Raw genomic sequence first — 27,800 nt, 5'->3', positions numbered from 1 at the left:
TCATAAATAACAATAAAAGATTAGCTTGATCTATTTTTATATACCTGAGCAATTTCTTTAAAAAAAATATAGAGAGCAGTAAGTTCTTTCTTTTCCAAACATAAGCTTCTTGTGAACCGTTGCATTTCGAATAAATATTTTCTTCTTTTGCCTCTATAGCGATGATTAAAGCTGAAGAAAACAGGTATGTTTTTAAAAATGCTTTTTTTATTAGATTGATAGTATCAATGCCTCTCTTGAAATAAACTTCTAGCTTGCTTTCAATCTGTAAAGTGTTTTAATACTTGATTACCAAAATATATTTTCACTATTTAATTTTAGAAGTGCTTTTAATTTAAAAATCTTTGAACTTCTGTCCCTGTCTTTTTCTGTTAAGTTGTACAGTTCTTATAAAGAACTCCCCACTTTTGAAATTGTTTTAGATTTTTTTGGTTTTTTTGGGTGAGATATAACACTTTGTAAGGTAGGCCTAAAACTCTTGACGATGTCCATAGAACCTTATTTAAACTGTAATATTTTCCCTTAAGGTTAATTGAACTTGCATGACTATAAAACTCTTCTTTCGATTTTCTTAATTCACGTATTCAGCAGTAAACCAGAAGAATCAACTCCAACATCTTCTGCTCCCGCTATTGCAACAGAAATTACAGATACCACGGGTGCCGCCGCCGCCGCCACCACCACCGCCGCCGCCGCCACCACCACTAGTGATGTTGAAACTGCCGTGGCTGCTCCTGCAGCCACTGCCATTCCTGCTGTAGCAGCTGCTCCTGAAGCTGAATCTTCTACAGTAGCTGCTGTTGTAGAAAATGAAAGTACAGTAACTACAACAGCTGAGGAACAAGTGCAGCAAACTACTACTGCCGCCGCCGCCACAACCATCGCCACTCCTGTTGTACAAGAGCAGAATGTAGAAGCTGTGACTAACACTGCAGAGGAAACTTCTAAACAGGAGGCTTCAGTGGAGTAAGTAAAATCCAATAATCTGGCTTAATCTGAGGTTTTTTAACGTTCAGAGTTGTGGGATTGTAGTTATATTGGAGGTGGCTAAACTTTTCGTTCAGATTTTTTTCAAAAGAAAAAAGAGAATGGAGCAAAGCTAGTGGAGAGAAATGGTTAAGAAAAAACACAAGGGAAGAAGGCATTTTAAATGATTTTTTAAAGGCCCCCTCGTCTCTCTCGGGTCATTCATTTATTTGCCAAATTTAATTGGGGATTGTTGGGACCCATGACTTGTGATTTTTGAATTTTATTTTAGAAAGATAAAGAAAGGTTAGGTAAACAATATTAAAACATACAGCATACAGACTGCCATTGTGAAAAGTGAGTTAGACTCTTTGTTTTAAGTATTCGAGAATTTTAGCAGGCAGCATCATCATGGAACACCCAGGTGCTCGTATGTAATTTTAGAATATACATTTTTAAAAATACAAAACTAAGAAAAAACATGTAGCCCACTCTGAATAGGCTGTTGTTTCCAACTAAAAAATCCAAATCAAATAAACCCACTAAAGTTGGTATCACACCTTCCCAACTCACTGCAACTACTCTGTCTTCCATCTCTCGCCAAAAGCCTGTAAAAACAGACAAGTTTTGTAGTGTACTTTGAAGGTCAATAGTTTTAGGCAGGGTTACGAGTAATTGAAAGTCAAGACTCTTTCACAATTAACACCCCATAATGTGTATCATTTTATTTTAGACTAGCAAATTGTAATTTTTATATAAAGTATTAATTTCCATCTTATTAAATTATATTTTTGAAAAATATTTCTCAAGAAATGTCTGTTAATTGGACATCTCTTAAATTGATAATGACTCTTTTTGGTTTAAATGAAAAATAGTGTATTTACCTAAAGTATGTAATATTTTGTCTTTAATCCTTAGTGTTGCTCCCAAAAAAGAGGAAGAGGACACCCAGCCAGTTAAAAAAACATATACATGGAATACGAAAGAAGAAGCAAAGCAAGCATTTAAAGAACTGTTGAAAGAAAAGGTTTTTTAAATTGAATCAACTGTTTAAACTCTTCTGAATTATTTGCCTGAGAAATTACTGATTTATTTTTTTAAAAAATTAATTTTCATATTGGAGTAAATAAGGAAAAAGAGTGTTATAGAGGAAGTGTACTTGTTTAGGCAATTTTTATATATTGCCTGTGCTTTTTAAAAATACATTTGTGTGTAATCAGGAGCTCACAGCTCTTCTCCTTCCTCTGATTTCCCCCAGTATAATGCAATTTTAAACTCATAATTTTGTCCAAAATCTAGAAATTGATGATTTTTAACTGCCATATGAAGATATGGCAGAAAATTATCAAGATGCCAACTGACAAAGGCAAAAAATGTCACTGTTTAACAGCAGATGTTTGAACAAGAGTGACTTTCACATTAAAATACATTTGTCTTCAACAAAAATCCATTTCCTTTTTCCTTATTATAATTACTAAAGCCACGCATGTTTAGACAGGTTCTCTTTTACGATCCATCCTTTGTGAAGTCATAATTCTGTTATTACATTCCACATTGTTATGGAAATTACAGTAAATGTTATAATTCATTATTACTTCACTGCAGGATCAAAAATATGGAGCCCTATAGAGTTGTCCTTTGGCATGCTTTCTAAATTTCCCACCATTGTTCAAAAGGTGGAGGGTATGGTGAGAAAAGAATAATCTCAATGCTCAATTTCCCTCTCAGTCTATTTATTGATGATGCTTTCTGTAGCGTTCCCAAGACTCTAGTGTCCAAATGCAGTAGAAGAGTGCCTGAAAGAGAATCAAACGGTAGAAATAGTGATGATGATTCTAAAAGTGCCCCATATCTCTCTTACTGACTGACGTATGAAAACATCACTTTATTTTTACTAACATACGTAGTTATTATGAAGGGGTAATAGTCTGTCTCTGTACAGCTCTCTTGTTAACATCAGTGAGAAGTCTGCTGTGCCTCACCACACAAATGAAATACTTCAATCTAGTCTGTTTATCAGTATTTCCAAAGAAACCGTATCACCTTAGTATGTTGGTACCAAATCTAGTGGTTACATTATTGATTTAATGTCTTCACAGCGTGTACCATCCAATGCCTCATGGGAGCAAGCTATGAAAATGATCATTAATGATCCTAGATACAGGTATTGCTTCCTCTCTTCTCTTTAATCTACATTGTTTGTCACAGACTTAATGTATATATGCTTTGCCCTCAGCAGTGTCATATTTGAGCACTGAAATGGGATTTGATCAAATACTGACAGTTCCTACACCAAACCAATTGTCTTTTTTGAGTCTGACCTGTTACTAAAGTAGCAAAATACCTTAGGAGCTGCATATGTTCACCAATGAACAATGGAATGGTACATGGTCTTAAAGAAAAGATGTATTAGCAGTAGTAACTAGAGTTAAACTAATAGATGGTCTTCACATTTTTAAAAATCTTCATATTTATGTTTGTTATAATGGAGATGCTGAGAACTTTTAGGGCCATATTTTCAAAAGAGGTCATTGCTCTCATTGGGAGCTGTTCTGTGCTGAACAGACTTTAAAATTTGGCTCTACATTTAATGTCCAAAATGCAGCCTGAAAGTAAGACCTCTCATGAGGCTATTTGGTAGTATGTTATAAGAAAAGTTATTTTGGCTTAATAGACTTTATTTAAAGACCTGAAAGCAGATACGATAGCCTGAGTATTAATTTAGTTCTGTAGTGTAGGCTTCACTTTGTTTCACCAAACTTCTGTTAACTTTTGTGTTTGTATTTTATTCTGTATGTAAATAAATTGGCATTATTACTTTTATTTTCTAATTCCCATTTTGTGTACTTAAAATCTTGTTTTTCTTGCTGTTCAGTGCATTGGCAAAGTTGAGTGAAAAAAAGCAAGCCTTTAATGCTTACAAAGTCCAGACAGAGAAAGAAGAAAAAGAAGAAGCAAGATCAAAATACAAAGAAGCTAAAGAATCCTTTCAACGTTTCCTTGAAAACCATGAAAAGATGACATCTACAACAAGATACAAGTAAGATCAATTTAATGTACCACAATGACCCTTCTCCGTTTCAAGTTCAACCTTAAATTTACTTGGCTTGGTCTCTGGTGAACTTGAACCTTTGTATAATGTTTCGTCTTTGAAAAATCTAAAGTCTTGTCTACACTTAGTGCTGCAGTGAAGACACGACCTACGCTTCTTCTGTCAGCTTGGTAATCCACCTCCCCGTGAGGTGGTAGCTAGGTCAACAGGAGAATTCTCCTGTTGACCTAGTGCTGTCTACACCGGCGGTTAGGTTGGTTTAACTATGTCATTCAGGAGTATGGATTTTTCGCACTAATTTCCGACCTAATTATCTGTTGTAGGACCAGGTATGATGGGGCATAAATAGAGTGATAGCATTTGAGTTCAAGTGTCTAGAAATGAAGGTAATACATGACAAAACACTTCCATATTTTGATTTAAAAATAAACACAATAGTTCAGTGGTTTCGGGGGGAGGGATAGCTCAGTGGTTTGAGCATTGGCCTGCTAAACCCAGGGTTGTGAGTTCAATCCTTGAGGGGGCCATTTAGGGATCTTGCGAAAAAATAAGGGACGGTACTTGGTCCTGCTGTGAAGGCAGGGGACTGGACTCAATGACCTTTCAAGGTCCCTTCCAGTGCTCTGAGATAGGTATATCTCCATATTATTATATTATTTCCTATACATTAAATTTTAATCCTTCTATTTCCCAGTATGGTGTTAAATTTCATTTTTTGTTCAAGAAAACAATAGAATACTTAGGGCACGTCTGCACAAGCACTTGTGCAACACTCGGGCAGGCCACGGAGTAACTGTACGTGCACACCCTGCTACTGCGCTCTAAAAGTTCCCGAGTGCACATTGACGTGCAGTGCTCACTATGAAACTGTTAGTGCACGGTAGTAGGGTCCACACAGACACTTAGAGCACAGCATGCGTTAACACTGTCGATTTATATCCTATTTTGCCACTCAGTAAGCTTTGGTGCAGACATGCCCTTGGTGGCCTTACCCATATCACCAGGCTGATAACTAGAACGAGTCAGGCAAGTTACAATTCTTTTCTCACAATAATGAAAGAAATATATAATAGGAATAAAACTGAGGTTAGTTACATTGTTTGTTAGTTACTTGGCAGTGTCATGTAAAAATTAATGTCATTACGATCAGTATAAAAACATAGCATTATAGAAATTAAAGAGTTATGTCAAAGGAGAACTTATTTTTCTGACCTATAACCATAAGAGTTCAGAGTGGGAAAAATTTTGTCATGTATAAATTGTGAAACTAATCTGAAAATAGTTTCTGATCCCAGTTGCCATTGCTGGTATTCCTGATGCCACAAATGATGCAGTTTCATGAGCAGTAAGTTCAGTGCAGAAGATTGCAAACAATTTTCTTTATGCTGGTTTGTTGCAGAAGAATATTTTAATATTTAATTTTAAAAATGATATGCAGATCACTGACAAACTGCTCTTTTACAAACAAGTCTTTTGTACAGTTTATTATACCTCATCAAATGAATTGATTATAGAATCCCAGTTTACTGAAGTTATCAGCAAAAGATTTAGAGCAGATTGATGGAATTTTTTTCAGATGGAGCTAATTTTTGGTTCATTAGCCTTCAGTGTTCCTTTTAACAATGAAAGCAATAAACTTTTTAGCTTTTAATTCAAAATGTAAATTGTAGTTGATTCTGAGATGCAGAGGTTGTCAGTTCAGGAGGCCCTGGTTGTGAATTTGCTTCTTCTGGTGTACTGTCAGATCCAAAGATTTAGCATTTTGGCATGAAAGAAGGCTAAATATTTCTTCTTTCTTTTTTTTTTTTTTAAAGCCAACTCTTTGCCAAATACAAAGCATTGATTAAAAAAAAAAAAAAGACAACTTTGGTTTATAAAGCTTCTTTTCCTACTTAGATGTTACAACTATCTATTATTAAAATATATAAATTTGCAATGAAATTGTATTGGTGGAGAATCACAACATAGCATGAAACCTGTTGTCACCCTTAATGTTTTTAATCTTTATGATTTATTCTTTTTTAGTATTCTAATTCACCCTGTCCAGAAAGCTGCTGTTTGAACTCTGTTAGTTTGTATGTTGTCCGAGATTAATGATTTTCGCATGATGATAGAGTGCAGAGTGCATTTGTATTTTTGCAGTAGTAAGAGTGCTTACTTGCATTATTAAATATCCAGAAAGGCAAAGCAAAAATCCAGTGCTGGTCGTTTTTCTCAAATGTGAAAGTAGACCGAGTTTAGAGGGGCGGGAAATTATTCCTACTCACCTCTTCTGAGTGGGTAGCCTTACCTGGTAAACTTCCACATTATTTTCTGTGGCACTTCCAACTGAGCATGATTACTTGATGGTACCCACACCCTAATCATTGCTGTTAACTTCTTTTTCTAGCCTATGAATTAGTCTCGTAATTTTTGTGATGGTAGTTATGAACGTGAATTTATTCTTTTCCCTTCAGCAAAGAAAGCTGTGCATTGGTATTCCTTTTCTATTTGATTTTATGGATTAATATGTGAATCTTGGTTTAGTATTCACATGAAACAGTTGGCCCCAGGATCAATGTGGAGTACAGTTTTTATAAAACATTTTAGAGCGCAAAGCAAAATCATTGCTGAATCCTGTGGCACTATTAACTTGTTCTAATTAAACAGTTATGTCAATTCCAAAGGCCTTCTTTACTTCTGACTTTTTATTTAGGTGAACATATTTGCTTGAGCAATAAATACAAGTTAATAGACCACTAAAAAATGTGAATGTCTTCCAGTGATGTGGGAGTTGCATTGGCTTGTTTCTCTCGGACTTGTAAGAATACAAATACAAAATCTAACTCCACCACCCCTCATCTGTTGCACCCTGCTTGTTAATAGGAACAATTAAAATCTGAGCAACAGGGAAATAGATGTCTTAAATTTTGGAGCCTTTTCAGGACTTTCAGAGTTCTGAAGATTCTAAGTGTGTGTGTATATTAAAAATAGTTTCTAGCTCTGCTAGTTGTGAAGATAGTGGGATTTAGTTTAAGTGTGAAAATGTGTACTTTATTGGCTGCATAGTTACACAGGAACATAGTACCAAATGCAATCAGTACTCATCCTGTTTATTTGCATGTGCTGATAACTTTGAAGCCAAAATACAGATTTTAAGGCTAGAAAGGCACCCTTGGATTATTTAATCTGACCTCCTATATATTATAAACTAAAATTAAATTGAAGTAAGTGTGTGTGTGTGTGTGAGAGAGAGAGAGAGAGAGAGAGAGGGGAAAAAATAGTAAATGTAAATTTAATTGGGATTTGTATATTGTGCCTGTCAGTCTTTAGGCTTGTAACCAATATTACCATATAACCCCCTGCCTCCTAAAACCTCAGATAATTAGTCATCCACACTTTAGTTTCTTTCAGTGCTGCCACACACTGCTACTGGTAAAACAGGTGACTCTTGTATTCAGTTCTGAGCATCACCAATTCCAGGCTGTAGCAGACTAAGGCCTGGTGTACATATACAGTTGCAGTAGTTTAACTAAAGGTGCAGTGTTGTATCAATTGAGTTAAAACAGTGCAACTTTTCTGTATGGATATTCTCTTACATTGTTTTAAAAATGGCTTACATCTGTTATTTAGCAGGGGCACTCTAAACCAATGTAAGTGTCAACCACAAAGATGCACAAGTTTAACTTTACCTGGAAGTCAATAATGGGGAGCTCGTGCAAGTGATGTAGCATAGATGTTAAGGGCTGCACCTGGATGCCCAAACAGAGTCATCCAGGCCAAGCCATTACCACTAGTCTCAGATCATTTTACAGCAAATGCCACCCCCACCCCTCACGCCACTCATCCGGTTCCCTCTTGCTTTCCCTTAAATCTCATAGTTTCTCTGGTTTCATTCTCATGGATCCTTCCAATCTATGAGGTTAGGCAAAAGCTTACATACTGGATGGCTTATTTTTATTGAGCTCTTACCTGTGACGTAGAATTAAAATATTTACATTAACTTAATGTAAGATACATATTTCTTAAATTCTTGTTCACTGTCCAGGGAAATAACTAAAATGTAATCTTTATGCATAGTTGGAAGTAAATAAACTTGTTTGAAGTAATCCACACCACTTGACCCAAAGAGAGAGATTTACCTGAATGTTTTCAACTAAAATGTGAAGCTTTATGTAGAGACTACCACCGCTATATTTAAATCAGTTTACGCCAATAAGTGAGTATATGTATCTCTTTTGGTGGATTTTTTTATATACAGAAAAGCTGAACAAATGTTTGGTGAAATGGAGGTCTGGAATGCAATATCAGAGCGTGATCGTCTTGAAATTTATGAAGATGTCTTGTTCTTTCTGTCTAAAAAAGAAAAGGTAATTTTTCTTTTAGTTTTCAAGGTTTATCTCAGAGAAAACAATTTAATCTGAACCTATTGAAGAAAGTAAAGAATTTTCTAGGTTGTTTTGAGTCTAACTTTTCTCTTGCCAGTGACTTAGGAAACCCCATCTAGAACTGTTTTACATTGTACAGTATGTAATTATCATTTCCCTGAAATAGGCTTATTAACTTCATGTTCCCACAAAGAACAATCTGCTCAATGTGGATATTGCATAAGTGTATATAATGGCTTTTGTTCAAAAGTGCTTTCTCATACTCTATACTACATATTGAAACAAATTATGGTCCAGAGCCTCAGCTGGTATACATCTGCATGTTTCCATTTACATAGCTGAAAATCTGATCTTTTTATATATATAGTATGCACAGTTAACCCTGTACAACATTTTAAGGCACAAACTGAAGAACAATGTCTATAGTTTAAAAATGTAGGGAGAATTTAGATAGAAATTTCACTAAAATAAAATTTATCTATAACTCTAGGGTTAAGGTCCGTATTCTTGCAAAAAAATGATCATGCTTTTTGCGGATTAGAAGTGGTCAGAACCTAAGTTTTAGGTTTCCTATGAAAAGCAGCTCCTCCCCCAACACAGTGAGCCCCATGGTTCAGCACTGGTTCTTTACACTCTTACAGTATGTCTACACAGCAGCTGGAAGACACCCATTTACTAACTCTGCTCAAGGTAGCATGCTAAGAATAGCAGCATAGCCAGAGTGGCTCAGGCTAGCAACCCAAGTATGTACCTTAGTGATGAGGTGGGATTGTATTCAGGCAGCTAGCCCGAGCTGCTGCCTGTGTTGTCACGTCCACACTGCTGTTTTCAGCATGTTAGTTCAATGAGAGCTAACACATGTATTTCAACCTGAGTCGGGAATTCACCACCCAGCTGTTGTGTAAATATATGCTTAGGATAGTAGTCCCCAAACTCTTGAGGGTTGTGCCCCCTCTTACTACACACACGCACACACACACACGCCGGAGCTGGGAGTGGGGCTGTGGATTGGGGTGAGGACAGGGGTAAGAGGTCCAAGCTGGGGGTGGGTATGGGGCCAGGAGCGGGGCTAGGGATGGAGCTGCAGCCAGTGGCCAAGGCTGTGGGCGGGAGAGAGCAGAGACGCAGCCAGGCCCTGGTGGTGGCCAGCAGCTGGGTCCGTGGCCAGGTGTGGCTCTGCTTCTGGACTGGGAATGGAGCCGTGGCCAGGAGCTGAAAGAGGGGGCAGGGCTAGGAGTGGAGCTGCAGCTGGGCCTTTGTGGAGGCTGGCAACCAGGCCCCAGCCTATGTGGAGCCACAACGTGGCAGAGGGCAGGGCCATAACAGATCTGGGGCCATGGCAGGGCTGAGTGGTGTTCCCACCTCCCTGAATGTTCCTCGATGCCCCCCAGAGGGGCGCGCCCCACAGTTTGGAGACCTCTGCTTTAGGGTCTGTTTACATAGCTCATGTGGGCTAGCCCACATGAGCTAACTCAGGTTAAAATAGCAGTGAAAACACAGCAATTTGGCTTTTAACTCATCAAGTTCAATCTCAAATTCCCCTATCAGCTTTAATTTGAGCTGCTAATCTGATTTTTAAAAGCATCATTGCTATGTCTTTGCTGCTGTTTTAACCTGAGTTAGCTGTTGTGGGTTAGCTAACCTGAGATAAGGTAACATTTTGTGTGTGCTTCCATCCCTACTTTAAAGAAGAGTGCCACCACTGTATCATCAGTAGTCTGGAAGGTCTGGGGTCTCTAGCCCAGAGGCAGTCTGCATGGTGGAGCTGCCATGGACCCTAGAAGCCCAGGGAGCTGCTGATTGAAATTGACATGATTCTTGCCAATTTCATTGCTACTATTCAGGGAATCAGGAAAAAAAGGGCAAATTTTGAAATACTGAAATTTCCTGTGAAAACTGAGTTTTGGCCAGCTCTGAATGTGACAAGATTATGTACAAGGTGGTATGGCCATGAATTCAGATGATTTTAAAATCTGTATATATTATTTTCTGTTTGTGTGTCCAAAATTTGTCATTTTCTTTCTATATAATCAGAGGGTGATACTTGATCTTATCTGATGTGGTACTCAAGGAAAATCAATGCATGGCTGATTTATTTATTTATTTCGCCCTGACTACTTGCTTCAGGAGCAAGCCAAGCAGTTACGAAAGAGGAATTGGGAGGCTTTGAAAAACATTTTGGACAACATGGCTAATGTAACATACTCTACCACTTGGTCGGAGGCCCAGCAGTATCTGATGGACAATCCTACATTTGCAGAGGATGAAGAACTTCAGAGTAAGGAGGGGGGAAAAAAAAAAGTGGGAATCTCTTGAAGAGGCTGTGGAACTGGTTTAGTGATGATTATAAATAGTTAAATTTTTTTTGCCAAATCAGCAACTGCTAAATGACAGCTGCCAGCAACTTATGTGAAATCATAGGACTGGAAGGGACCTCGAGAGGTCATCTAGTCCAGTCACCTGTACTCGTGGCAGGACTAAGTATTATCTAGACCATTCCCGACAGATGTTTGTCTAACCCTGCTCTTAATCTCCAATGATGGAAATTCCACAACCTCCCTAGGCAATTCATTCCAGTTCTTAACCACCCTGACAGTTAGGAAGTTTTTCCTGATGTCCAAACTAAGTCTCCCTTGCTGCAATTTAAGCCCAGTGCTTCTTGTCCTATCCTCAGAAGTTAAGAACAACAATTTTTCTCCCTCCTCATTGTAACAACCTTTTATGTACTTGAAAACTCTTATAATGTCTCCTCTCAGTCTTCTCTTTTCCAGACTAAACAAACCCAGTTTTTTCCATCTTCCGTCATAGGTCATGTTTTCTAGACCTTTAATCATTTTGGTTGCTCTTCTCTGGACTTTCCCCAATTTGTCCACATCTTTCCTGAAATATTGGGTCCAGAATTGGACACAATACTCCAGGTGAGGCCTAATCAGCATGGAGTAGAGTGGAAGAATTACTTCTTATGTCTTGCTTACACCACTCCTGCTAAGACATCCCAGAATGATGTTCGCTTTTTTTTGCAATAATGTTACACTGTTGACTCATATTTAGTTTGTGGTCCACTATGACCCCCAGATCCCTTTCCACAGTACTCCTTCCTAAGCAGTCATTTCCCATTTTGTATGTGTGCAACTGATTGTTCCTTCCTAAGTGGAGTACTTTTGCATTTGTCCTTACTGAATTTCATCCTAATTACTTCAGACCATTTCTCCAGTTTGTCAGATCACTTTGAATTTTAGTCCTATCCAAAGCACTTACAATCCTTCCCAGCTTCAGTATCTAAATCATCGATGAAGATATTGAATTGAACCAGACTCAGAACTGATCCCTGTGGGACCCCACTCGTTATGCCCTTCCAGCATGACTGAACCACTGATTACTACTCTCTGGGAACAGTTTTCCAACCAGTTTTGCACCCACCTGATAGTAGCTCTATCTAGTTTGTATTTTCCTAGTTTGTTTATGAGAAGGTCATGTGAGACTGTATCAAAAGCTTTACTGAAATCAAGATATACTACGTCTACCACTTCCCCAGGCTTGTTACCCTGTCAACGAAAGCTATCAGGTTTGTTGGACACGATTTGTTCTTAACAAATCCATGCTGACTGTTACTTATCACCTTATCTTCTAGATGTTTGCAAATTGATTGCTTAATTATTTGCTCCAGTATCTTTCCAGGTATAGAAGTTAAGCTCACTGGTCTAATTCCTTGGGTTGTCCTTATTTCCTCTTTATAGATTGGAAAAGGGCAAATATAGTGGGAAGATTTATTTGAAGTATTTGACAAATATCCCTTATGCAGTCTTCCCTGTTTCATGGCTATCTTTGGCAATGTGAGCGATAACGTAAGTGCTCTTCTCCTCAGCCCAGTGTTCTTTATGGAAGTCCTGTATTCGTTAATGACTAGGATCTTTCAATTCTTCTGTGTAGCTTCTATCTTTCATCACTACTAGATAATGCCCTCCCATTATTACACTTTAGTGATGAATGAGGAGAGAAGCTGCTAACAGAAAATTATCAGGTAAGAAATTTCTCAGTCAGAAACCTTTTCTTTTCTCCTTTCTAGATATGGATAAAGAAGATGCACTGATTTGTTTTGAAGAACACATCAGAGCTTTGGAAAAAGAAGAGGAAGAAGAAAAACAAAAGAGTTTGCTTAGGGAAAGGCGACGACAACGTAAAAATAGAGAATCTTTTCAGGTTGGTGCAACTTTTTTATCTTTAGAATCTAACAGTTTTCAAATATTCCAGACTTTCATACAGTCTTTTTAAAGTAAGGGTACTAGGTTTTCTTGGCCTGTCTAAAATATACGGATAATTACATATTCCCCTGTGTAGTAAGTCAGTTTCCCCATATAGCAATGAAAGGAGTGACACATTTTAATAAGTAGGAAAATGTAATTGGAATGTCGGAAGAGGGGATGAGGGACTGCAGGGACAGGTGTTGTGACTGAAATTATTTTTTTAATTGTGTTTTTTAACAAATGATTAGGTTTCAATTTTAATAGTGTTTCTTTCAATCATTATAACATGAAGTATGTGAAAGCACACTTTCAAATATGTGAAAACGGACACTTTTATTCCATCCTATTTTGCAGTTATTTTTGGATGAATTACATGAACATGGGCAGTTACATTCAATGTCCTCCTGGATGGAGTTGTATCCAACCATAAGTTCTGACATCAGATTTACTAACATGCTTGGTCAGCCTGGTAAGACTACTTCCTCTTCCAACAATGTAGAAAGTGATACAGGTACAGAGACTGTAGATTTGGGGCAAAATAGAAGTGTGATGTTTATTTTCTAATTTATTTTTTAAAAAGTGCAGCTCTTTGGTTAGAGCTAGCTTTTGACTTCTCTAGTTTTTTCATTAGGATCAACTGCACTTGATCTTTTCAAGTTTTATGTTGAAGATTTGAAAGCACGTTACCATGATGAAAAGAAGATAATAAAAGACATCTTAAAGGTGAGGAAAAATGTGCTTTCCTTAATAAGAGTAACAAATCTATCATTTACATTTATTAAACTGCTAATGTAACTCTTTGACTCTGGGAGTTGGGATTTCACGTTGCGCTAATGCAGTGTGCATTAGCGCTAACGTGAGACTTCCTGACCCACCTGGTGCCAAGGAGGTAACTCTCTTGCAGGATAAAGGATTTCTGGTTGAAGTGAATACTACTTTTGAAGACTTTGTTACAGTCATCAGTTCAACTAAAAGAGCAACCACTTTAGATGCTGGAAATATCAAACTGGCTTTCAACAGTGTAAGTTTTAACATTCCCTTATGTTCATATTAAGAAAATTGTTTTAGAAAATTTGTTTTTATCAGGGCTTGCCTACACAGGGGTCTGAAAAAGCCACCCCCCCCTGTGTGATGTAAGTTACAGCAACCACACCCCACCCTATGTCAGTGGAAGATGCTCTTCCACTGACATAGCTTCTGCCTCTCGTTGAAATGGAGTAATTGTGCCGACAGGAGAGCACTCTCCCATCAGCATAGCGCGTCTTCACCAGACATGCTACAACAGCACATCTAGCTCAGTAAAGTAGACTTGCCCTCAGAAACTGAAATATTTTCTCTGCATCATTTTAGGTGTGTTTTATGAGTACTTTGATAAATATAGTGTGTAAAATAAGCTGCTGATTAAGGGTGCGTTTCTTGATATTGCCAGTTTTGAGAATTCAGATTGGAGAGGCACAGTTCTTGTTCAAAATCTAAATAATCCATTCTAAAGTACAACTGTAGAGTAGGGATTCAACAATGTCTTTGTATTTGTAAGCTGATGCTTCCTAATGAACTTACATTCAATATTGGCAAGTTGTAACAATCATTCTCTATTGCAGTGGTCTCCAAAATTTTTGATTGCGCACCCCTATCAGTAAAAATTTTTTGAGCATGCACCCCCAATATATGCATATTTATTTATGTATAAATTATATACATGTACTACTATACTAATATATTATGTAAATTATAAAACATACACAAAAAATAGAAGTTGAAAAACGATGAGATAGAGATGAAATAAACAATATTTTTAAAATTTATTTTATTGGTACAAAAAACCTTTTTGCTCTCACTAAATAAATTATTAATATTTTTAGTGAGAGCAATGTGATGGAATATGCTTTATTTTTGAAAATCTTGGTTTAACACTTTGTGATACAGCGGGCGCTCAGGGTGGGGTGCAGGGTCTGGGAGGGAGTTAAGGTGTGGGAGGGTGCTTAGGGTGGGGATGCAGGAGGAGGCTCAGGGCTGGGGCAGGCAGGAGGTGCAGAGCACTTACCTGGGGCAGCTTCTGTTTGGTGGAGGGGGTGTGCAGGTGGCTCTGCGCAGTGCAGCACCACCCCCATGGCCACAATTCTGGGAGCTGCTCCCCCCTCTCCCCCCCCCGCAGGCAGGGCCACCCGGAACGCAGGGGCTTCAGGGTCCTGGGCTAAGGGGGCCCCGGGGCCCTGGCCTGCAGCTCTAAAGCCCCTTTCGGAATGCAGCCCTGCGAGCACGGGCCGGAGGACTCGGGAGGAGCAGGGGCAGCCACGCAGCCAGCAGCTGGAGAGAAGCGGTGCTTTCCTGTTCAAAGCGCTGTTTCTCTCCAGCCGGCTTTGAAGGGGAAAGCACTGCTTCTTTCCAGCCACTGGCTGCGCGGCTGCCCCTGCTTCTCCACGGGCTGGAGGACTCGGGGCCGCCTCCTTTTTTTTTTTTTTTTTTTTCCTCCCCCCCCACAGCGGTGCTCCTCCTGCTGCGCACCCCACTTTGGAGACCACTGCTTTATTGTGTCGGCTGTGGACTTCATTGAGGCTTTGTGAGAAAAGAACAAATATAAAATTTAAGGTTGAGTAATGGAGCAGATAATGTAAACAGGCACAAACAAAATGGTAAAAAATACCAAAGTTGAAATGTCTTGAGGCAAAACTACATGCTACCTAATTATTACTGTTCCTTCCTTATGTGGATGTTACTGTCACTTGAATGATTTCATGACTTACTTTCTGTAGTTGCTGGAAAAGGCAGAAGCCCGTGAACGTGAGCGGGAGAAAGAAGAGGCTCGCAAAATGAAGCGGAAAGAGTCTGCATTCAAGAGCATGTTAAAACAAGCTACACCCCCAATTGAATTGGATGCTGTCTGGGAGGATGTATGTATTGTCACTTTTCACCTTATCAGAAATATTGTTTGTTAGTGGTGTGGTTTGCATACAGATATTTTATGAATAAGCTCTCATATCTCATAGGCTCCAGCTCAGTGTTATTGCCATCAGTATAATTTACACACATGAAAATAGTTCTTTCCCATCTTTTAAAAGAATTTCCACTGAACTGAGGTAATTAATTTATTCTGCAGTACTATTTTTAACTGGCGAAACGATTATTCTAAAAATCTAGTTCCCAGGACACAGTTGTGTGAAAGGCAAGCAGTTCACCATAAGTACTTAAAAATCCTATAGTGTTGGTGATACTTATACAAAAAAGTTTCAGACCATTATGTAGCTCTTTTTCGTTTTCATAAGACATTTCTGGCAGGGAAGTTCTTCTGTGTAGATCTATTTTAATAGCAGGTGTTCACTTTGCTGTTTATTTAACTGATTATTCTGCATCATAGGTTGCATTCTGGTAAAGTGCAACATCTGTTTTAACCATAATTATATGGATAGTATTCATACCTTTTTTTATAAAAATTTGTAAATATTGTAATGAAAAACATTAAAATATTTGAGGTTTATACAGTGCCCAAAGTTTTGAGGTTAGAATTTAGGAGAAATGTGAGTACAGTTGGGTGAAACACTTTGGCTCAAATGGTAAACACTTGTATCATTTCCTCCAATATCTTAATACAATATGTTCATAGATACTCATTCAATTCAGATATAACATACTTTTAATATACACTTCTTTAATTATTAAATAGTTAGTAAAATTCCTCAAATATATACAAGTAGCAACTGGGCTATAAATGTAATTTGTAATAAATGCTGTGGAAAGTATCTTCAAAGAGTGTATTCTGGGTCATATTTAAAGTTTCATTGCTCTTCAATTTTAGTATATGTTTTTGAATCAAAATACCAAAGTAAAAGCACATGAAAAGATGGGAGTTGCCTTACCAAGTGCGGGGTCAGTTCTAACGAGCCAATTCAATTAAGGTGGAAGTGGCTAAAGGGACAGCTCCCTTGAAACCACTGTGAACTGTGTGCACATGTTCAATGATTAGAACTTGGCCCGATACGTTGACAGGAGCACAAAAATTGTCTAAAAATTTTCAACAATTTTGCCCTCTTGCATCTCAAGCAACAGAGTATATTTTTAGAGGTCTTGTATGCAAAAATGCATGCTCTTTAACTGAGAATTAGTTGTACAAATTTTCTCCAAAGCTGTATTTAGCATTCAGTTACTTTATTTAATCAACTTCTAATAATTTTTAGTGCACACATGGATGCGACATCTGGGTGCATCATAAAACAACAAGCATCAATTGTTTAGCTATGTGTGAAGAACCATTACAAGAATATGGAAAACTTCAAAATATTTTATCAAAACCCCATTAAATATCATATTGCTTTTTCTCTGCATTTCCTTTGCCATTGTCTTGTCCATTGTTGCTCTGTCATCAACATATCTATCTCTTTATATGAAGTTTGTTTTCCTTCACATCTGGTACATGAAGTGATGTCACAATCTGCTGTATGATAGGTGTTTCAAGCTAATAGTGGTATGTCAAATGATAGCTCGTCAAATTGTTGACTACAATGGCAAGACTTAAAGAAGAGAGCTGCTATTTCACACACTTAGAATGATTGGAAAGAAAATGTAGGAAAAATGCATTGTTTGATGGAGGTGTTCAGCTGACTTTCTTGTGTGTGTGTGTGAGAGAGAGAGAGAGAGCTTAAGTTTTAAGTGGGGTCAGAACACTACTTATTTTAAGCATAGCAGAAGTGAACTGTTAAAGATGTTCACTGTTAGCCATGTAAAAAAAATGAGAATGAGTCTAAACCTTTTAGAAGAAACATAGGTAGATACCTGAATATGACCATCTTAATCTTTGGACATTTGGAAGTGTGGAGCACATTGTATACATGAACTTGTTGGGGTGAGACGTAAATTCACCCTGTAGCAGTAAAATTTGTTTTTCCATTTATGAGATGGTTTGTTTTACTTCATTGTTAAACGTATGTGTGTGTCTGTCTGTCTTTGTAGTAATATTTCATTATGTAAAAACAACGAGGAGTCCTTGTGGCACCTTAGAGACTAACAAATTTATTTGGGCATAAGCTTTCGTGGGCTAAAACCCACTTCATCAGATGCATGGAGTGGAAAAAAACAGTAAGCAGAATATATATTATACCACATGAAAAGATGGGAGTTGCCTTACCAAGTGGGGGATCAGTGCTAAAGAGCCAATTCAATTAAGGTGCAAGTGGCCTATTCTCAACTGTTGACAAGAAGGGGTGAATACCACGGGAGGGAAAATTTACTTTTGTAGTGCTAATGAGGCCAATGCAATCAAGATGGCCCATTTCCAACAGTTGACAAGTTTGTGGTGTTCCTTTTCATATAGATCAGAGATAGATTTGTGAAGGAACCAGCATTTGAAGACATCACTCTAGAATCTGAAAGAAAAAGAATCTTTAAAGACTTTATACACGTACTAGAGGTAGGTTTTAAATTTGTTTTTCATAGCAATTTTGTAGCAGTTTTTTGTAAGGAAAAAAAACTTTCCAAAACTGTACTGAACTCTTATTTTGTGACACAAATATTAAAGCCTCAGTCTGAAAGTAATGAAGTGTATTATGGTTAAGCTATTTTTCATGTATTTTATTTTTTTGTGTGTGATGGAGCTGTTTTCATCTAACTTCCCTTTTCATACACCACATTCTGAAATAGTTACCTTTTGGGATAAAATTTTCTTATCTGTGTAGAGTTTGAGTTATAATACTTTCAAAAATTCAATCTGTCTCGAGCTACAGATGGCTCAGCAGGCTGATGTAGTTTAAAGAGTAAACTGCAACTTGTTTTATTAAAATTTTATTTATTTGTTTATTTATTTATTTTAAAGAGATTTTAAATTTGAAATTTTGAAACTTCAAATTTGGCATTAAATAGGTCTTAATGAGCAGTACATACTTTGCCAGATTTGGGGGGAGGGCATTCAAATTAGTAATGTTTAAAAAATGCAGGACTAAATATGCATAATGGGAAACATAAGAGGTTTGCATCCATTTTCAAAGTGTGATGCTAAATGATTCCTGACTCTTTTAATGCTTGATTTTACAACTTCAATGGTGTATTAATGACAGTTTCTTTACATTTTTTAAAAATTAAATTTAATGTTGCATATTAGGAAAGGTTACAAACAGTAAGATTTCAAATGTTACATTATTTTAACAAATTGATGTCTGTGAACATGAGTGTGTCTTTTGGGCTGGTGCTAAGAAATTGGTCAATTTACAGCATGTTCTTTAAAACAATTATAATGTTTGGATTATTTTATACCACAGCACGAGTGTCAACATCATCATTCAAAGAATAAGAAACATTCTAAAAAGTCTAAAAAGCATCACAGAAAACGGTCTCGCTCCCGTTCGGTAAGACCTTTCTTAGAATAATATGTGAAAACTACTTTTACAACACATTGTCTTGCAAGGCTAATATTAAACTCAAAATGTTCTGTTTAAAGGGCTCAGAGTCTGATGATGATGATAGCCATTCAAAGAAGAAGAGGCAACGCTCAGAATCTAGATCAGTTTCTGATCGTTCTTCCAGTGCAGAATCTGGTAAGATATTTTCCCCATTCCTCTGTTGAAACCAGCTTTGTCATGATAATGTTGGGTCTTAATGTTTTATTGATACTTACTTACTTTTTTGTATTGTAGAGAGAAGTTACAAGAAGTCAAAAAAACATAAGAAGAAAAACAAAAAGAGAAGACACAAGTCTGTAAGTACAGCTTATTAGGGCTGTCAAGCGATTAAAAAATTAATTGCATGATTAATTGAGCAGTTAAACGATAATAGAATACCATGTATTTAAATATTTTTGGATGTTTTCTACATTTTCAAATATATTGATTTCAATTACAACACAGAATACACAGTGTACAGTGCTCGCTTTGTTTTTTTATTACAGATATTTGCACTGTAAAAAACAAATAGTATTTTTCAGTTCACCTAATACAAGTACTGTAGTACAATCTCTTTATCATGAAAGTTGAACTTACCAATGTAGATTTATGTACAAAAAAAATAACTGCATTCAAAAATGAAACAATGTAAAACTTTTAGAGCCTACAAGTCCACTAGGTCCTACTTCAGCCAATCACTCAGACAAACAAGTTCGGTTACAATTTGCAGGAGATAATGCCGCCTGCTTCTTGTTTACAATGTCACATGAAAGTGAGAACATGTGTTCGCATGGCACTGTTGTAGCTGGCATTGCAAGTTATGTACCATATGCACTAAAGATTCATATGTCCCTTTATTCTTTAACCACCATTCCAGAGGACATGCGTCCATGCTGATGACAGGTTCTGCTCAATAACGATCCAAAGCAGAGCAGACCGATGCATGTTTATTTTCATCATCTGAGTAAGATACCACCAGCGGCAGGTTGATTTTCTTTCTTTGGTTGTTAGGGTTCTGTAGTTTTTGCATCTTAAGACTTCTGAAAGCATGCCCCAAACCTTGTCCCTTTCAGATTTTGGATGGTACTTCAGATTCTTAAATGTTGGGTCGAGTGCTGTAGCTATTTTTAGAAATCTCATTCGTACCTTCTTTGCGTTTTGTCAGATCTGATGTGAAAGTGTTCTTAAAACAAACAGCATGTGTTGGGTTATCATCTGAGACTGCTATAACATGAAATATATGGCAGAATGCAGGTAAAACAGAACTGGAGACATACAGTTCTCCCCCAAGGAGTTCAGTCACAAATGTAATTAACACATTATTTTTTTAAGGAGCGTCATCAGAATGGAAGCATGTTCTCTGGAATGGTGGCTGAAGCATGAAGGGGCATAGAAATGTTTGGCATATCTGGCACATAAATACCTTGCAATGCCAGCTACAAAAGTGCCATGTAAATGCCTGTTCTCACTTTTGGGTGATGTAAATAAAAAGCAGGTAGCAGTATCTCCCGTAAATGTAAACAAACTTGTTTGTCTTAACATTTGGCTGAACAAGAGGCAGGACTGAGTAGACTTGTGAGCGCTAAAGTTTTGCGTTGTTTTGGTTTTTTGTGCAGTTATGTAGGAAAAAAATCTACATTGTAAGTTACACTTTCACGATTAAGAGATTGAACTACAGTACTTGTAAGAGGTGAAGTGAAAAATACTATTCCTTTTGTTTATCATTTTTACAGTGCAAATATTTGTAATCAAAAATAGTAATATGAAGTCAGCACTGTACACTTTGTATTCTGTGTTGTAATAGAGATCAATATATTTGAAAATGTAGAAAAACATCCACAATATTTAATAAATTTCAATTGGTATTCTATTGTTTAACAGTGCGATTAATCGTGATTAATTTTTTTGAGTTAATCGCGTGAGTTAACTGCAATTAATTGACGGCCCACTTTTTATTCTAGAGCTAGCCAATGAATACACTTAATACTCTTGCTTTTCACTTAATCTTTGAAGGTACTTGTAATCAGCCCTTTTGCCTTATAATATCATTACATGAAACCAGAGAAATGAGGAGTACTGGTAGCTTAACAATAACTTCCTGTTCTCCACACATACACTTTAAAGTACACCATTTCTGAGGGTTCAATTCTGAGTATTATAAGGCCTTGCTTATGAGGTCTAAATTTATTTATAAGGGTAAATCTTGCTAGAGTGATGTAGTTTGGTGCTCACTGATTGCCCCCATGGCCACCCTCAGGACTGTCATTATGGCAGCCATAGGGAGATGGGAGTCCTTTTTTGCTCTTGCCTCATGCCAGGGATCACTCCCTCCTGTCTGTTCATGTTCCAGAGCTATTTTGGGAGCTCAGATACAACGTTGATTAGAGCAATGTAAGAACTCAGAATACATGACAACATAGCTGTTATCTTACCTTTCTTTCTGTATAAGATTCAGGACTGGTGAGTGCCTGTTGGCATGGGGAAGGGAAGTGTTTTGGGTTTACTGATAAATTAAGGTGGTCACATTGTCACATAAACACAGGGTACTTTTATGATTTTGTATTTTCTGAAGTTGCAAAATTTAGCTGTTCTCTTTTGAGAGTGGTAGCCCTCACAAGAGGCCCTCATATGGGGTAAACACTGTTGAGTAAGGTGTGTGGCATACAATTTTGGTGATTCAACAAATCAGACCGTTGTGTTAACTGCCACAGGAGGGCCAGTGATCAGTGTGAAAGCAATGTTGCTTTAACATTTCAGTTGTATGTATTTATTTATTTAGATTTAAATAATAAATGCTCCTATCCAAGGCTGTAGGCACCCTAGTGTAATTATTATTACTGCAAAACATCAAGAGTATTCAGGTATGACCTCTGCCAGCAGCTAGCTATAGAGATGTGGCTTTCCAGCCATTCCCCATGCCAGGAAATACACCATCAACCCTTTGCAAAAGCCGTATTGAATAGATGACTTCTGCAAAAATACCTGATTGGTCAGGAAGCATTTAGTAGAGCCTTGTGTGGGTCCTGCGGACCTGTGGGATCCCAGTCCCACTGCAGGGCTCTACACTAGTCCCACTGTAGGGCTCTAGCATCTCTTGTGACCTAATCCCTCATATGTATGATTAAAAAGCAGAAGAGTAGGGTAAGTGTTCCTCTGCCCATTTTAGTTGTTGCTATGTTTCAAGTTGACGTTAGCCTACCTATCTTTCTTTTTAAATCATTTGTCAATGCATTTGTCTACGTATTGGCTTTCTTCTGCTGTGTTAATGGTATTTGGCTAGTTAGTTCTAAACAAGAACATGTTAAATAAGCCAGTTTGCTTATATGTAACCCGATAATGGAGCTTTGCAGAGTTTAGTTGTACTGAGGTGTGGGTACACTCACTGTGTACATTATACAACAAGTTAATAAAATAAATATTCTGAAGCTTTAAGAATTTTTCCCATTTGTTGACTTTATTTACACAGGATTCACCAGAATCTGATACTGAACGAGAAAAGGATAAAAAAGAAAAAGAGAGAGAGAATGAAAAGGATAGACCTAGACAAAGATCGGAATCAAAGCATAAATCTCCTCCTAAAAAACGGCCTGGAAAAGATTCTGTAAGCTTTTTTGGTTTCATTTTGTGTAATGTCTGTGAGGTTTTTTATTTTATTTTGGCTAAATACAATATGGTAGCTTTACAGAGCCACATAAAAATATACAACTAATTAAAGAGTAGCTTGCTAATTTATAAGCTAAGGATTTATTTACAGTGATTTTTATCTGTAATGTACCTACTGTTCCAAGAAGATTTAAAATTATTATTATTGTCTGTTTGGGGATCTGTGTAGCTTAGTAATTCTGAATGTGGTTTTGTGTAGATGTCACATTTTCATTTTAAAGCTGTATTTTAATGATTTGGTGCCAAAAAAACCCCAAAACTGAAAGTGAAGTACACTGATGTTCCACTACTTTCCTTAAACATTTGGGTTTTGGGCCATAGTCCACATAGCTCGCATGCTACGATTGTATTCATGTTTAAACATTGTTGATCTTTTAGTATAGAACAGGGGTAGAAAACTTATTTTTTGTCAAGGTCCAAATTTCTTAGTCAAGGTATAGTCAAGGTCGAGGCTCCAGAGAAAATAATAATAAAAAAATTATGATAATGATAAGTAAATAAAAAAGATTTGAGGTCCATTCAAAAGGGCTTGGTGGTCCAGACTTGGCCCGCCATCTGCCTATTGACTACCCTGGTCTAGAACCTGACAGACTAGATTTGATGGAACAATCTTTCATCTCTGGGTGTAGCTGTCCTTTTCCCCACTGTTGATTTTAGCACTGGTGGAGCTGCACTGGAGCTAGACCAGTGGTGGAAGAAAGTGCTAATGGAGGTAAGTGGTTCTTGGGCCTTTTTGAAGGCAAAGAATGTTGTTGAGAGCACTTCCAGGGTCCACATTCAGCTATAGCATCCATTCTGAGTAACTTGTATTTTGGAGACTATATAGACTGGATTTTCAAAAGAGACTAAGGGAGTTAGGTAACTGAATGAGAAATTCTGTCAAGCTCAACACTGTTGGCTCCTATTAGGGAGAATCTTGTAATGCTGTCAATGAGATGTGTAGGTTTCAACTGTACCCTGTTGTTCAGTCCTTTCACAGACAGAAGTCTTTCAGAACTCACTCACCCTCCTCCCCACAGAGATAGTGGTAATTCATTGGGATGTGTCCTCCCAGAACAATCCATTTTGGTATCTAACACCCTTAGGTGCCTTTGAAAATCCCAACCATACATCCTATGGGGTGGGGGACATACTGTGTTGGGAACATGGACCCAAGATCTGTCAGGCCCTGTCTACATTAGGCTTTTTTGCTCAAAATTGCCCACTCTTGTTTCTACTGGTAGACTAATGGTGGATGCATTAGTGTGGATACGGCTCTAGACAGCTGCTGGTGTTCTGAATAGAGCTGTGTGAATAATTGATTGTTTTTGGGGGGGAGGGGAGGGAGGGTTTGTCAATTTGTGGGGGGGGGGAAATAGATTTCTGGGCAAACCAATAACTATTTTTTTCTTTTGACAAATCAAAACATTGGGAAATCATTTTGGGTGAAATAAAACATTTTATCTTGACAAAATTGAAATTTTTTATTTTTATTTTGACAATTTTAAAGGGTCTTTTATTTAATAAAATTAAAGGCAATTTTTAAATGAAAATTGGTTTGAACTAAAAAATCAGACTGTGTTTCAAACATGTTGAAATAAAGATCATAGAATCATAGAATTCTATGATGTTTAGAAATAGAAATAGAAAAAGATGTTTCTATTTGTTTGGAAACTGTTTCGGTTAAAAAAAAAATATTGAAACTGACATAAATTTGGAAGATGTTTTAGTGTTGTAAACTATGGCCCAGGTCTAGTACTTGTGAAGACGTGCTCCATAGCAGGGTTAAACAATATGGTGGTTAAAACACAAGCTGTCACCTAGAACGTTGTCTACTCCAGAGCTTTCACTGTTGCTACCAATATTGGTAGCAGTGATGAAAAATTTGTGACAAGAAATCTAGTGTTTAGACCCTCCTTGGGATGCTTATCTTCTGAGAACAGCTGCACACAAGTATATCACATATTGCACTGTGGGATGTAGGATTAGAATTCAGCAAATGTTTTCATGTTTTCATGCTATATTGCTTCACTTGTCAGTTCCTTTAAATATGGAATGTATTCCCTTGATTTTCTAGCTATATTTCCTAATGAAGGCCAGAAAGCAGTATTGGAACACATGCAATAACTGCTGTGGGTGAATTACGGTGTGTTCTTGTATTCTTTGCAGGGTAATTGGGATACATCTGGCAGTGAACTGAGCGAAGGGGAATTAGAAAAACAGAGAAGAACCCTCTTGGAACAACTGGATGAAGATCAATAAGAACATTATTTATACCAAATACATTTACAGTAGGATTTAATAAAAGAAACTGATGTCTAATTCAGGACATGAGTTCTGATATTCTGAGTTCCATTGTTGAAATAACAGTGGGTTTTAATGATACTGCATAAATAAATGCATTCAAGTAATATCATTATAGGGCCTGGCATCAAATCTAGAAAAAACAGGAAATTCAGAGTTAAAGTTGAAGTTCTGTTCTTGACTTGCTAGGTAGCATATATATTCTGTACACCCTCGAGCCCTTTGATGAATGGAAGTTGTTTCACTTCTGACTCTGGGTCCTGCCTACTCTGGCCAGGGAAAGTATTAGCACCTTTCTAGCAATCCATGTCTTAAACGCAGTCCTTTCTGGAAAGGTGCTAAACCTGTTTTTACAGGCCAGTGGAGACAAGCTAAATTTCCTTTTTGGAAAGATTCAAAATGTAGTTTCTTGTGGTTTAATTGTCTTTGTGTGTTTGTTTTTAATTTTTTTTGGCAGGAGGAGGGAAATGGAGAGGGAATAATGAATCCATTTCTTGATTTATAGTAGTACAGAGAAGCACCAGAAACAGAAATTGCTTTGTGCACTACATTACTGGCCAAACTTATGGTTTTGATAATTTGTATTAAACAAAAAATGTGACGTCCTGGCTGAGACTTTCTATGTCAAGTTTCATCTTGGAGTGAATTTTTATGGTAAAGTTTTAAACCCTTACAAATAGGTGTTTACGATGGAAGTCTGCTAGGCCCTTCATTACAGTGGTACTAGAGGGCGCTGCTGTAAAATAGCCACCACTTTTATTAAAGTAAAACCTGATATATATATGTTAAAATGGCTGAGGGCATTATTTCAGCATTTATCTTGATAAGAAAATTTAACATAAAATCAACTTGTAAATTAATTTCAATATGTTGCCTTAAGGACCTGCTGAAGAATGTACCACCAAATTTTAAATAGCTGTTGCAATATTAATGTAGAAAATCAATGTTGTTCTAAACCTTTTTCTTTAAAAAAAGAAAAAAAAAAAAACCCCTAAAAAAAAAAAACTAGTATTGTTTTTAAAAATTCAGCTTTTTTTTTTTTTTTCCTCCTCCCTCCTTTTGGTAGCCTCTGACCAGTTTTGCTTTGAGGAAAAGTTCTACTTTCCCTATTCAGTGACAAGTATTGACTACTGTGGTACACATTCTGAAACCTTTCTGATTGGAATATTTTTGTACATTTTTATCAATTATTAAATTTTGTCCTCTAGCGTGTACTGGTATTTATTTCTAGTTTTAAATACTCTGTACAGCTCTGATTGATGGAATTAAGCAACATGTGTTCACTCAATTTTTATTTTGAAGACTGTGCACAGAGTTTAGCTTCCTTTTCAATGTATTAATCCCTTTTTCTAATACATATGACAAATGTTACCAGTACATGAATGCCTAAAAAGCCCATTTAAGATCAATGCCTAGAACTGCAGCATTCACACAGAATATTTTCAGTAGGATGGGTAAGTGAGTCACACTTTTTAAGGTTGCTCTTTGAGACTGAAACTTTTCAGTTGAAAGAAAATATTGGTTAGAGACATACTTGGTCTGCTATATTCAAGAAGGAAATGACAGGTTTTTGTACTAAAGAATATTCAGTATACACATCTAACATTAGAAACGCTAGTCATCCATCACTACGTAACATACCTGTGAATCACTCGTTACTGAAGAAATACCTTATATGACTTTTGCCAAGGAAGGGTTTGAGGTAAAGAATTCAAATACGTTGTATTTTATATATAATAAAATGTTTCATGCTAAATATCCAAAAAACTGCAAATGAACTAAAATGTTGGCAGTGGGACTGTTCCATATTTCTGCACCATGCCCAGCAACTATCCGAAGTGTGGAAAGTTGCAGGTTAGTCTGTGTGTCAGGAATTGAGCGCTGATCATGGGTATATGGCTATATAAAATTACAGTTAGATTTTAAATATATATATTTTGCTAACCTTGTAAAATTCACTTTCCTGTGTTTATATTTTAAAAAAAGCAAATACATTGGTATTGTAACAATTAGGTTAACTCTATAGTGAAAAACAAAACACAAAATTTTGGGGTGATAGTACACAGTTCATCACGTCTAATACTTGGTTTTACACTGACAGAGATTTGAGGAAATGTTAAAGGTAGCAAATTAGTTTAGAATTTTTGACAGGTAATAATGGTTTTGAAAACACATTAGAATTTGTGTAAAATACTTTTATTGCCTAGCATAGTATACATGAAGAAACATGTTTCTAAGTAAATATTACTTTTAAAAGGTTTGTCTTTATTTTTCCATTAAAAATAAAAAATGTAACTGTAAATTATTCTAATGGAATGTATTTCTTTTGTATTTCTCAATCAGATCTTGCAAAAATCTTCCCAATAGGAAATACAATCTCATTTAAATCTGTTTTGGCAAGGCACAGCTTGTTTTCTGATCTTAAGGAAAAAAGTATTTTTCCTCCTCCCATCTCCTCCCCCCTCAGAAAAAAGTTTTTGCAGCCTCATGTTTTTCAGTGGATGGGACTGTTCCTTCCTTGTGTGATAGAAATACCCACAGGCAGAACACTTCCCATCTACTCATAAACAGCAACAACAAAATTCAGTCTTAGTCTTTCTTCTTCTCAAAAGGCATCACAATCCCTTGCTTTCAGATTCTGTAGTTGTCTTGAAATTATAGGGATTACTGGCAAAGTAAATTTAGTTTTCCTTTTATTAATAATGCTATTGATTACTAAAACAAAGCATGTTTAAAACTCTAACTCAGTGTTTGATTTGCTATTTGTCTCTTTTGCACAATGATCAGGTTGACTGAAAGTTAGCTTTCCCGTCCGTAGTCAGTTTCACTTGAATCCGCCTATTCTGCAGGGCTATCTTGA

At 36.9% G+C, this 27,800-nt stretch overlaps 1 protein-coding gene across 9 annotated transcripts in view; it reads left to right on the top strand.

Moving 5' to 3' along the window:
* Window positions 1-26,148, top strand: part of PRPF40A (pre-mRNA processing factor 40 homolog A) — a 45,843-nt gene extending 19,695 nt beyond the window's left edge. For 2 of the 9 annotated variants that reach the window (XM_073305496.1, XM_073305493.1), the window contains exons 9-26: window positions 160-184; window positions 589-966; window positions 1,885-1,993; window positions 3,066-3,130; window positions 3,842-4,006; window positions 8,259-8,367; window positions 10,513-10,663; window positions 12,452-12,585; window positions 12,984-13,098; window positions 13,249-13,352; window positions 13,534-13,650; window positions 15,383-15,520; window positions 17,935-18,030; window positions 18,875-18,961; window positions 19,054-19,150; window positions 19,250-19,311; window positions 22,461-22,595; window positions 24,806-26,148. In XM_073305496.1, coding sequence (XP_073161597.1) covers window positions 160-184; window positions 589-966; window positions 1,885-1,993; window positions 3,066-3,130; window positions 3,842-4,006; window positions 8,259-8,367; window positions 10,513-10,663; window positions 12,452-12,585; window positions 12,984-13,098; window positions 13,249-13,352; window positions 13,534-13,650; window positions 15,383-15,520; window positions 17,935-18,030; window positions 18,875-18,961; window positions 19,054-19,150; window positions 19,250-19,311; window positions 22,461-22,595; window positions 24,806-24,898 — 2,180 coding nt within the window. In that variant the 3' untranslated portion in view covers window positions 24,899-26,148. Of the gene's footprint in view, window positions 1-159; window positions 185-588; window positions 967-1,884; window positions 1,994-3,065; window positions 3,131-3,841; window positions 4,007-8,258; window positions 8,368-10,512; window positions 10,664-12,451; window positions 12,586-12,983; window positions 13,141-13,248; window positions 13,353-13,515; window positions 13,651-15,382; window positions 15,521-17,934; window positions 18,031-18,874; window positions 18,962-19,053; window positions 19,151-19,249; window positions 19,312-22,460; window positions 22,596-24,805 lie in introns of all 9 variants that reach the window. The other 7 variants (XM_073305491.1, XM_073305490.1, XM_073305494.1 and 4 more) reach the window with 5 other exon arrangements.
* Window positions 26,149-27,800: the final 1,652 nt, after the last annotated feature.

This window comes from Lepidochelys kempii, chromosome 11, assembly GCF_965140265.1.
Source record: "Lepidochelys kempii isolate rLepKem1 chromosome 11, rLepKem1.hap2, whole genome shotgun sequence".
Classification (NCBI taxonomy): domain Eukaryota; kingdom Metazoa; phylum Chordata; order Testudines; family Cheloniidae; genus Lepidochelys; species Lepidochelys kempii.
The sequence above is the reverse complement of the archived record's forward strand: the minus strand, read 5'-3'. Positions and strand labels throughout refer to the sequence as shown.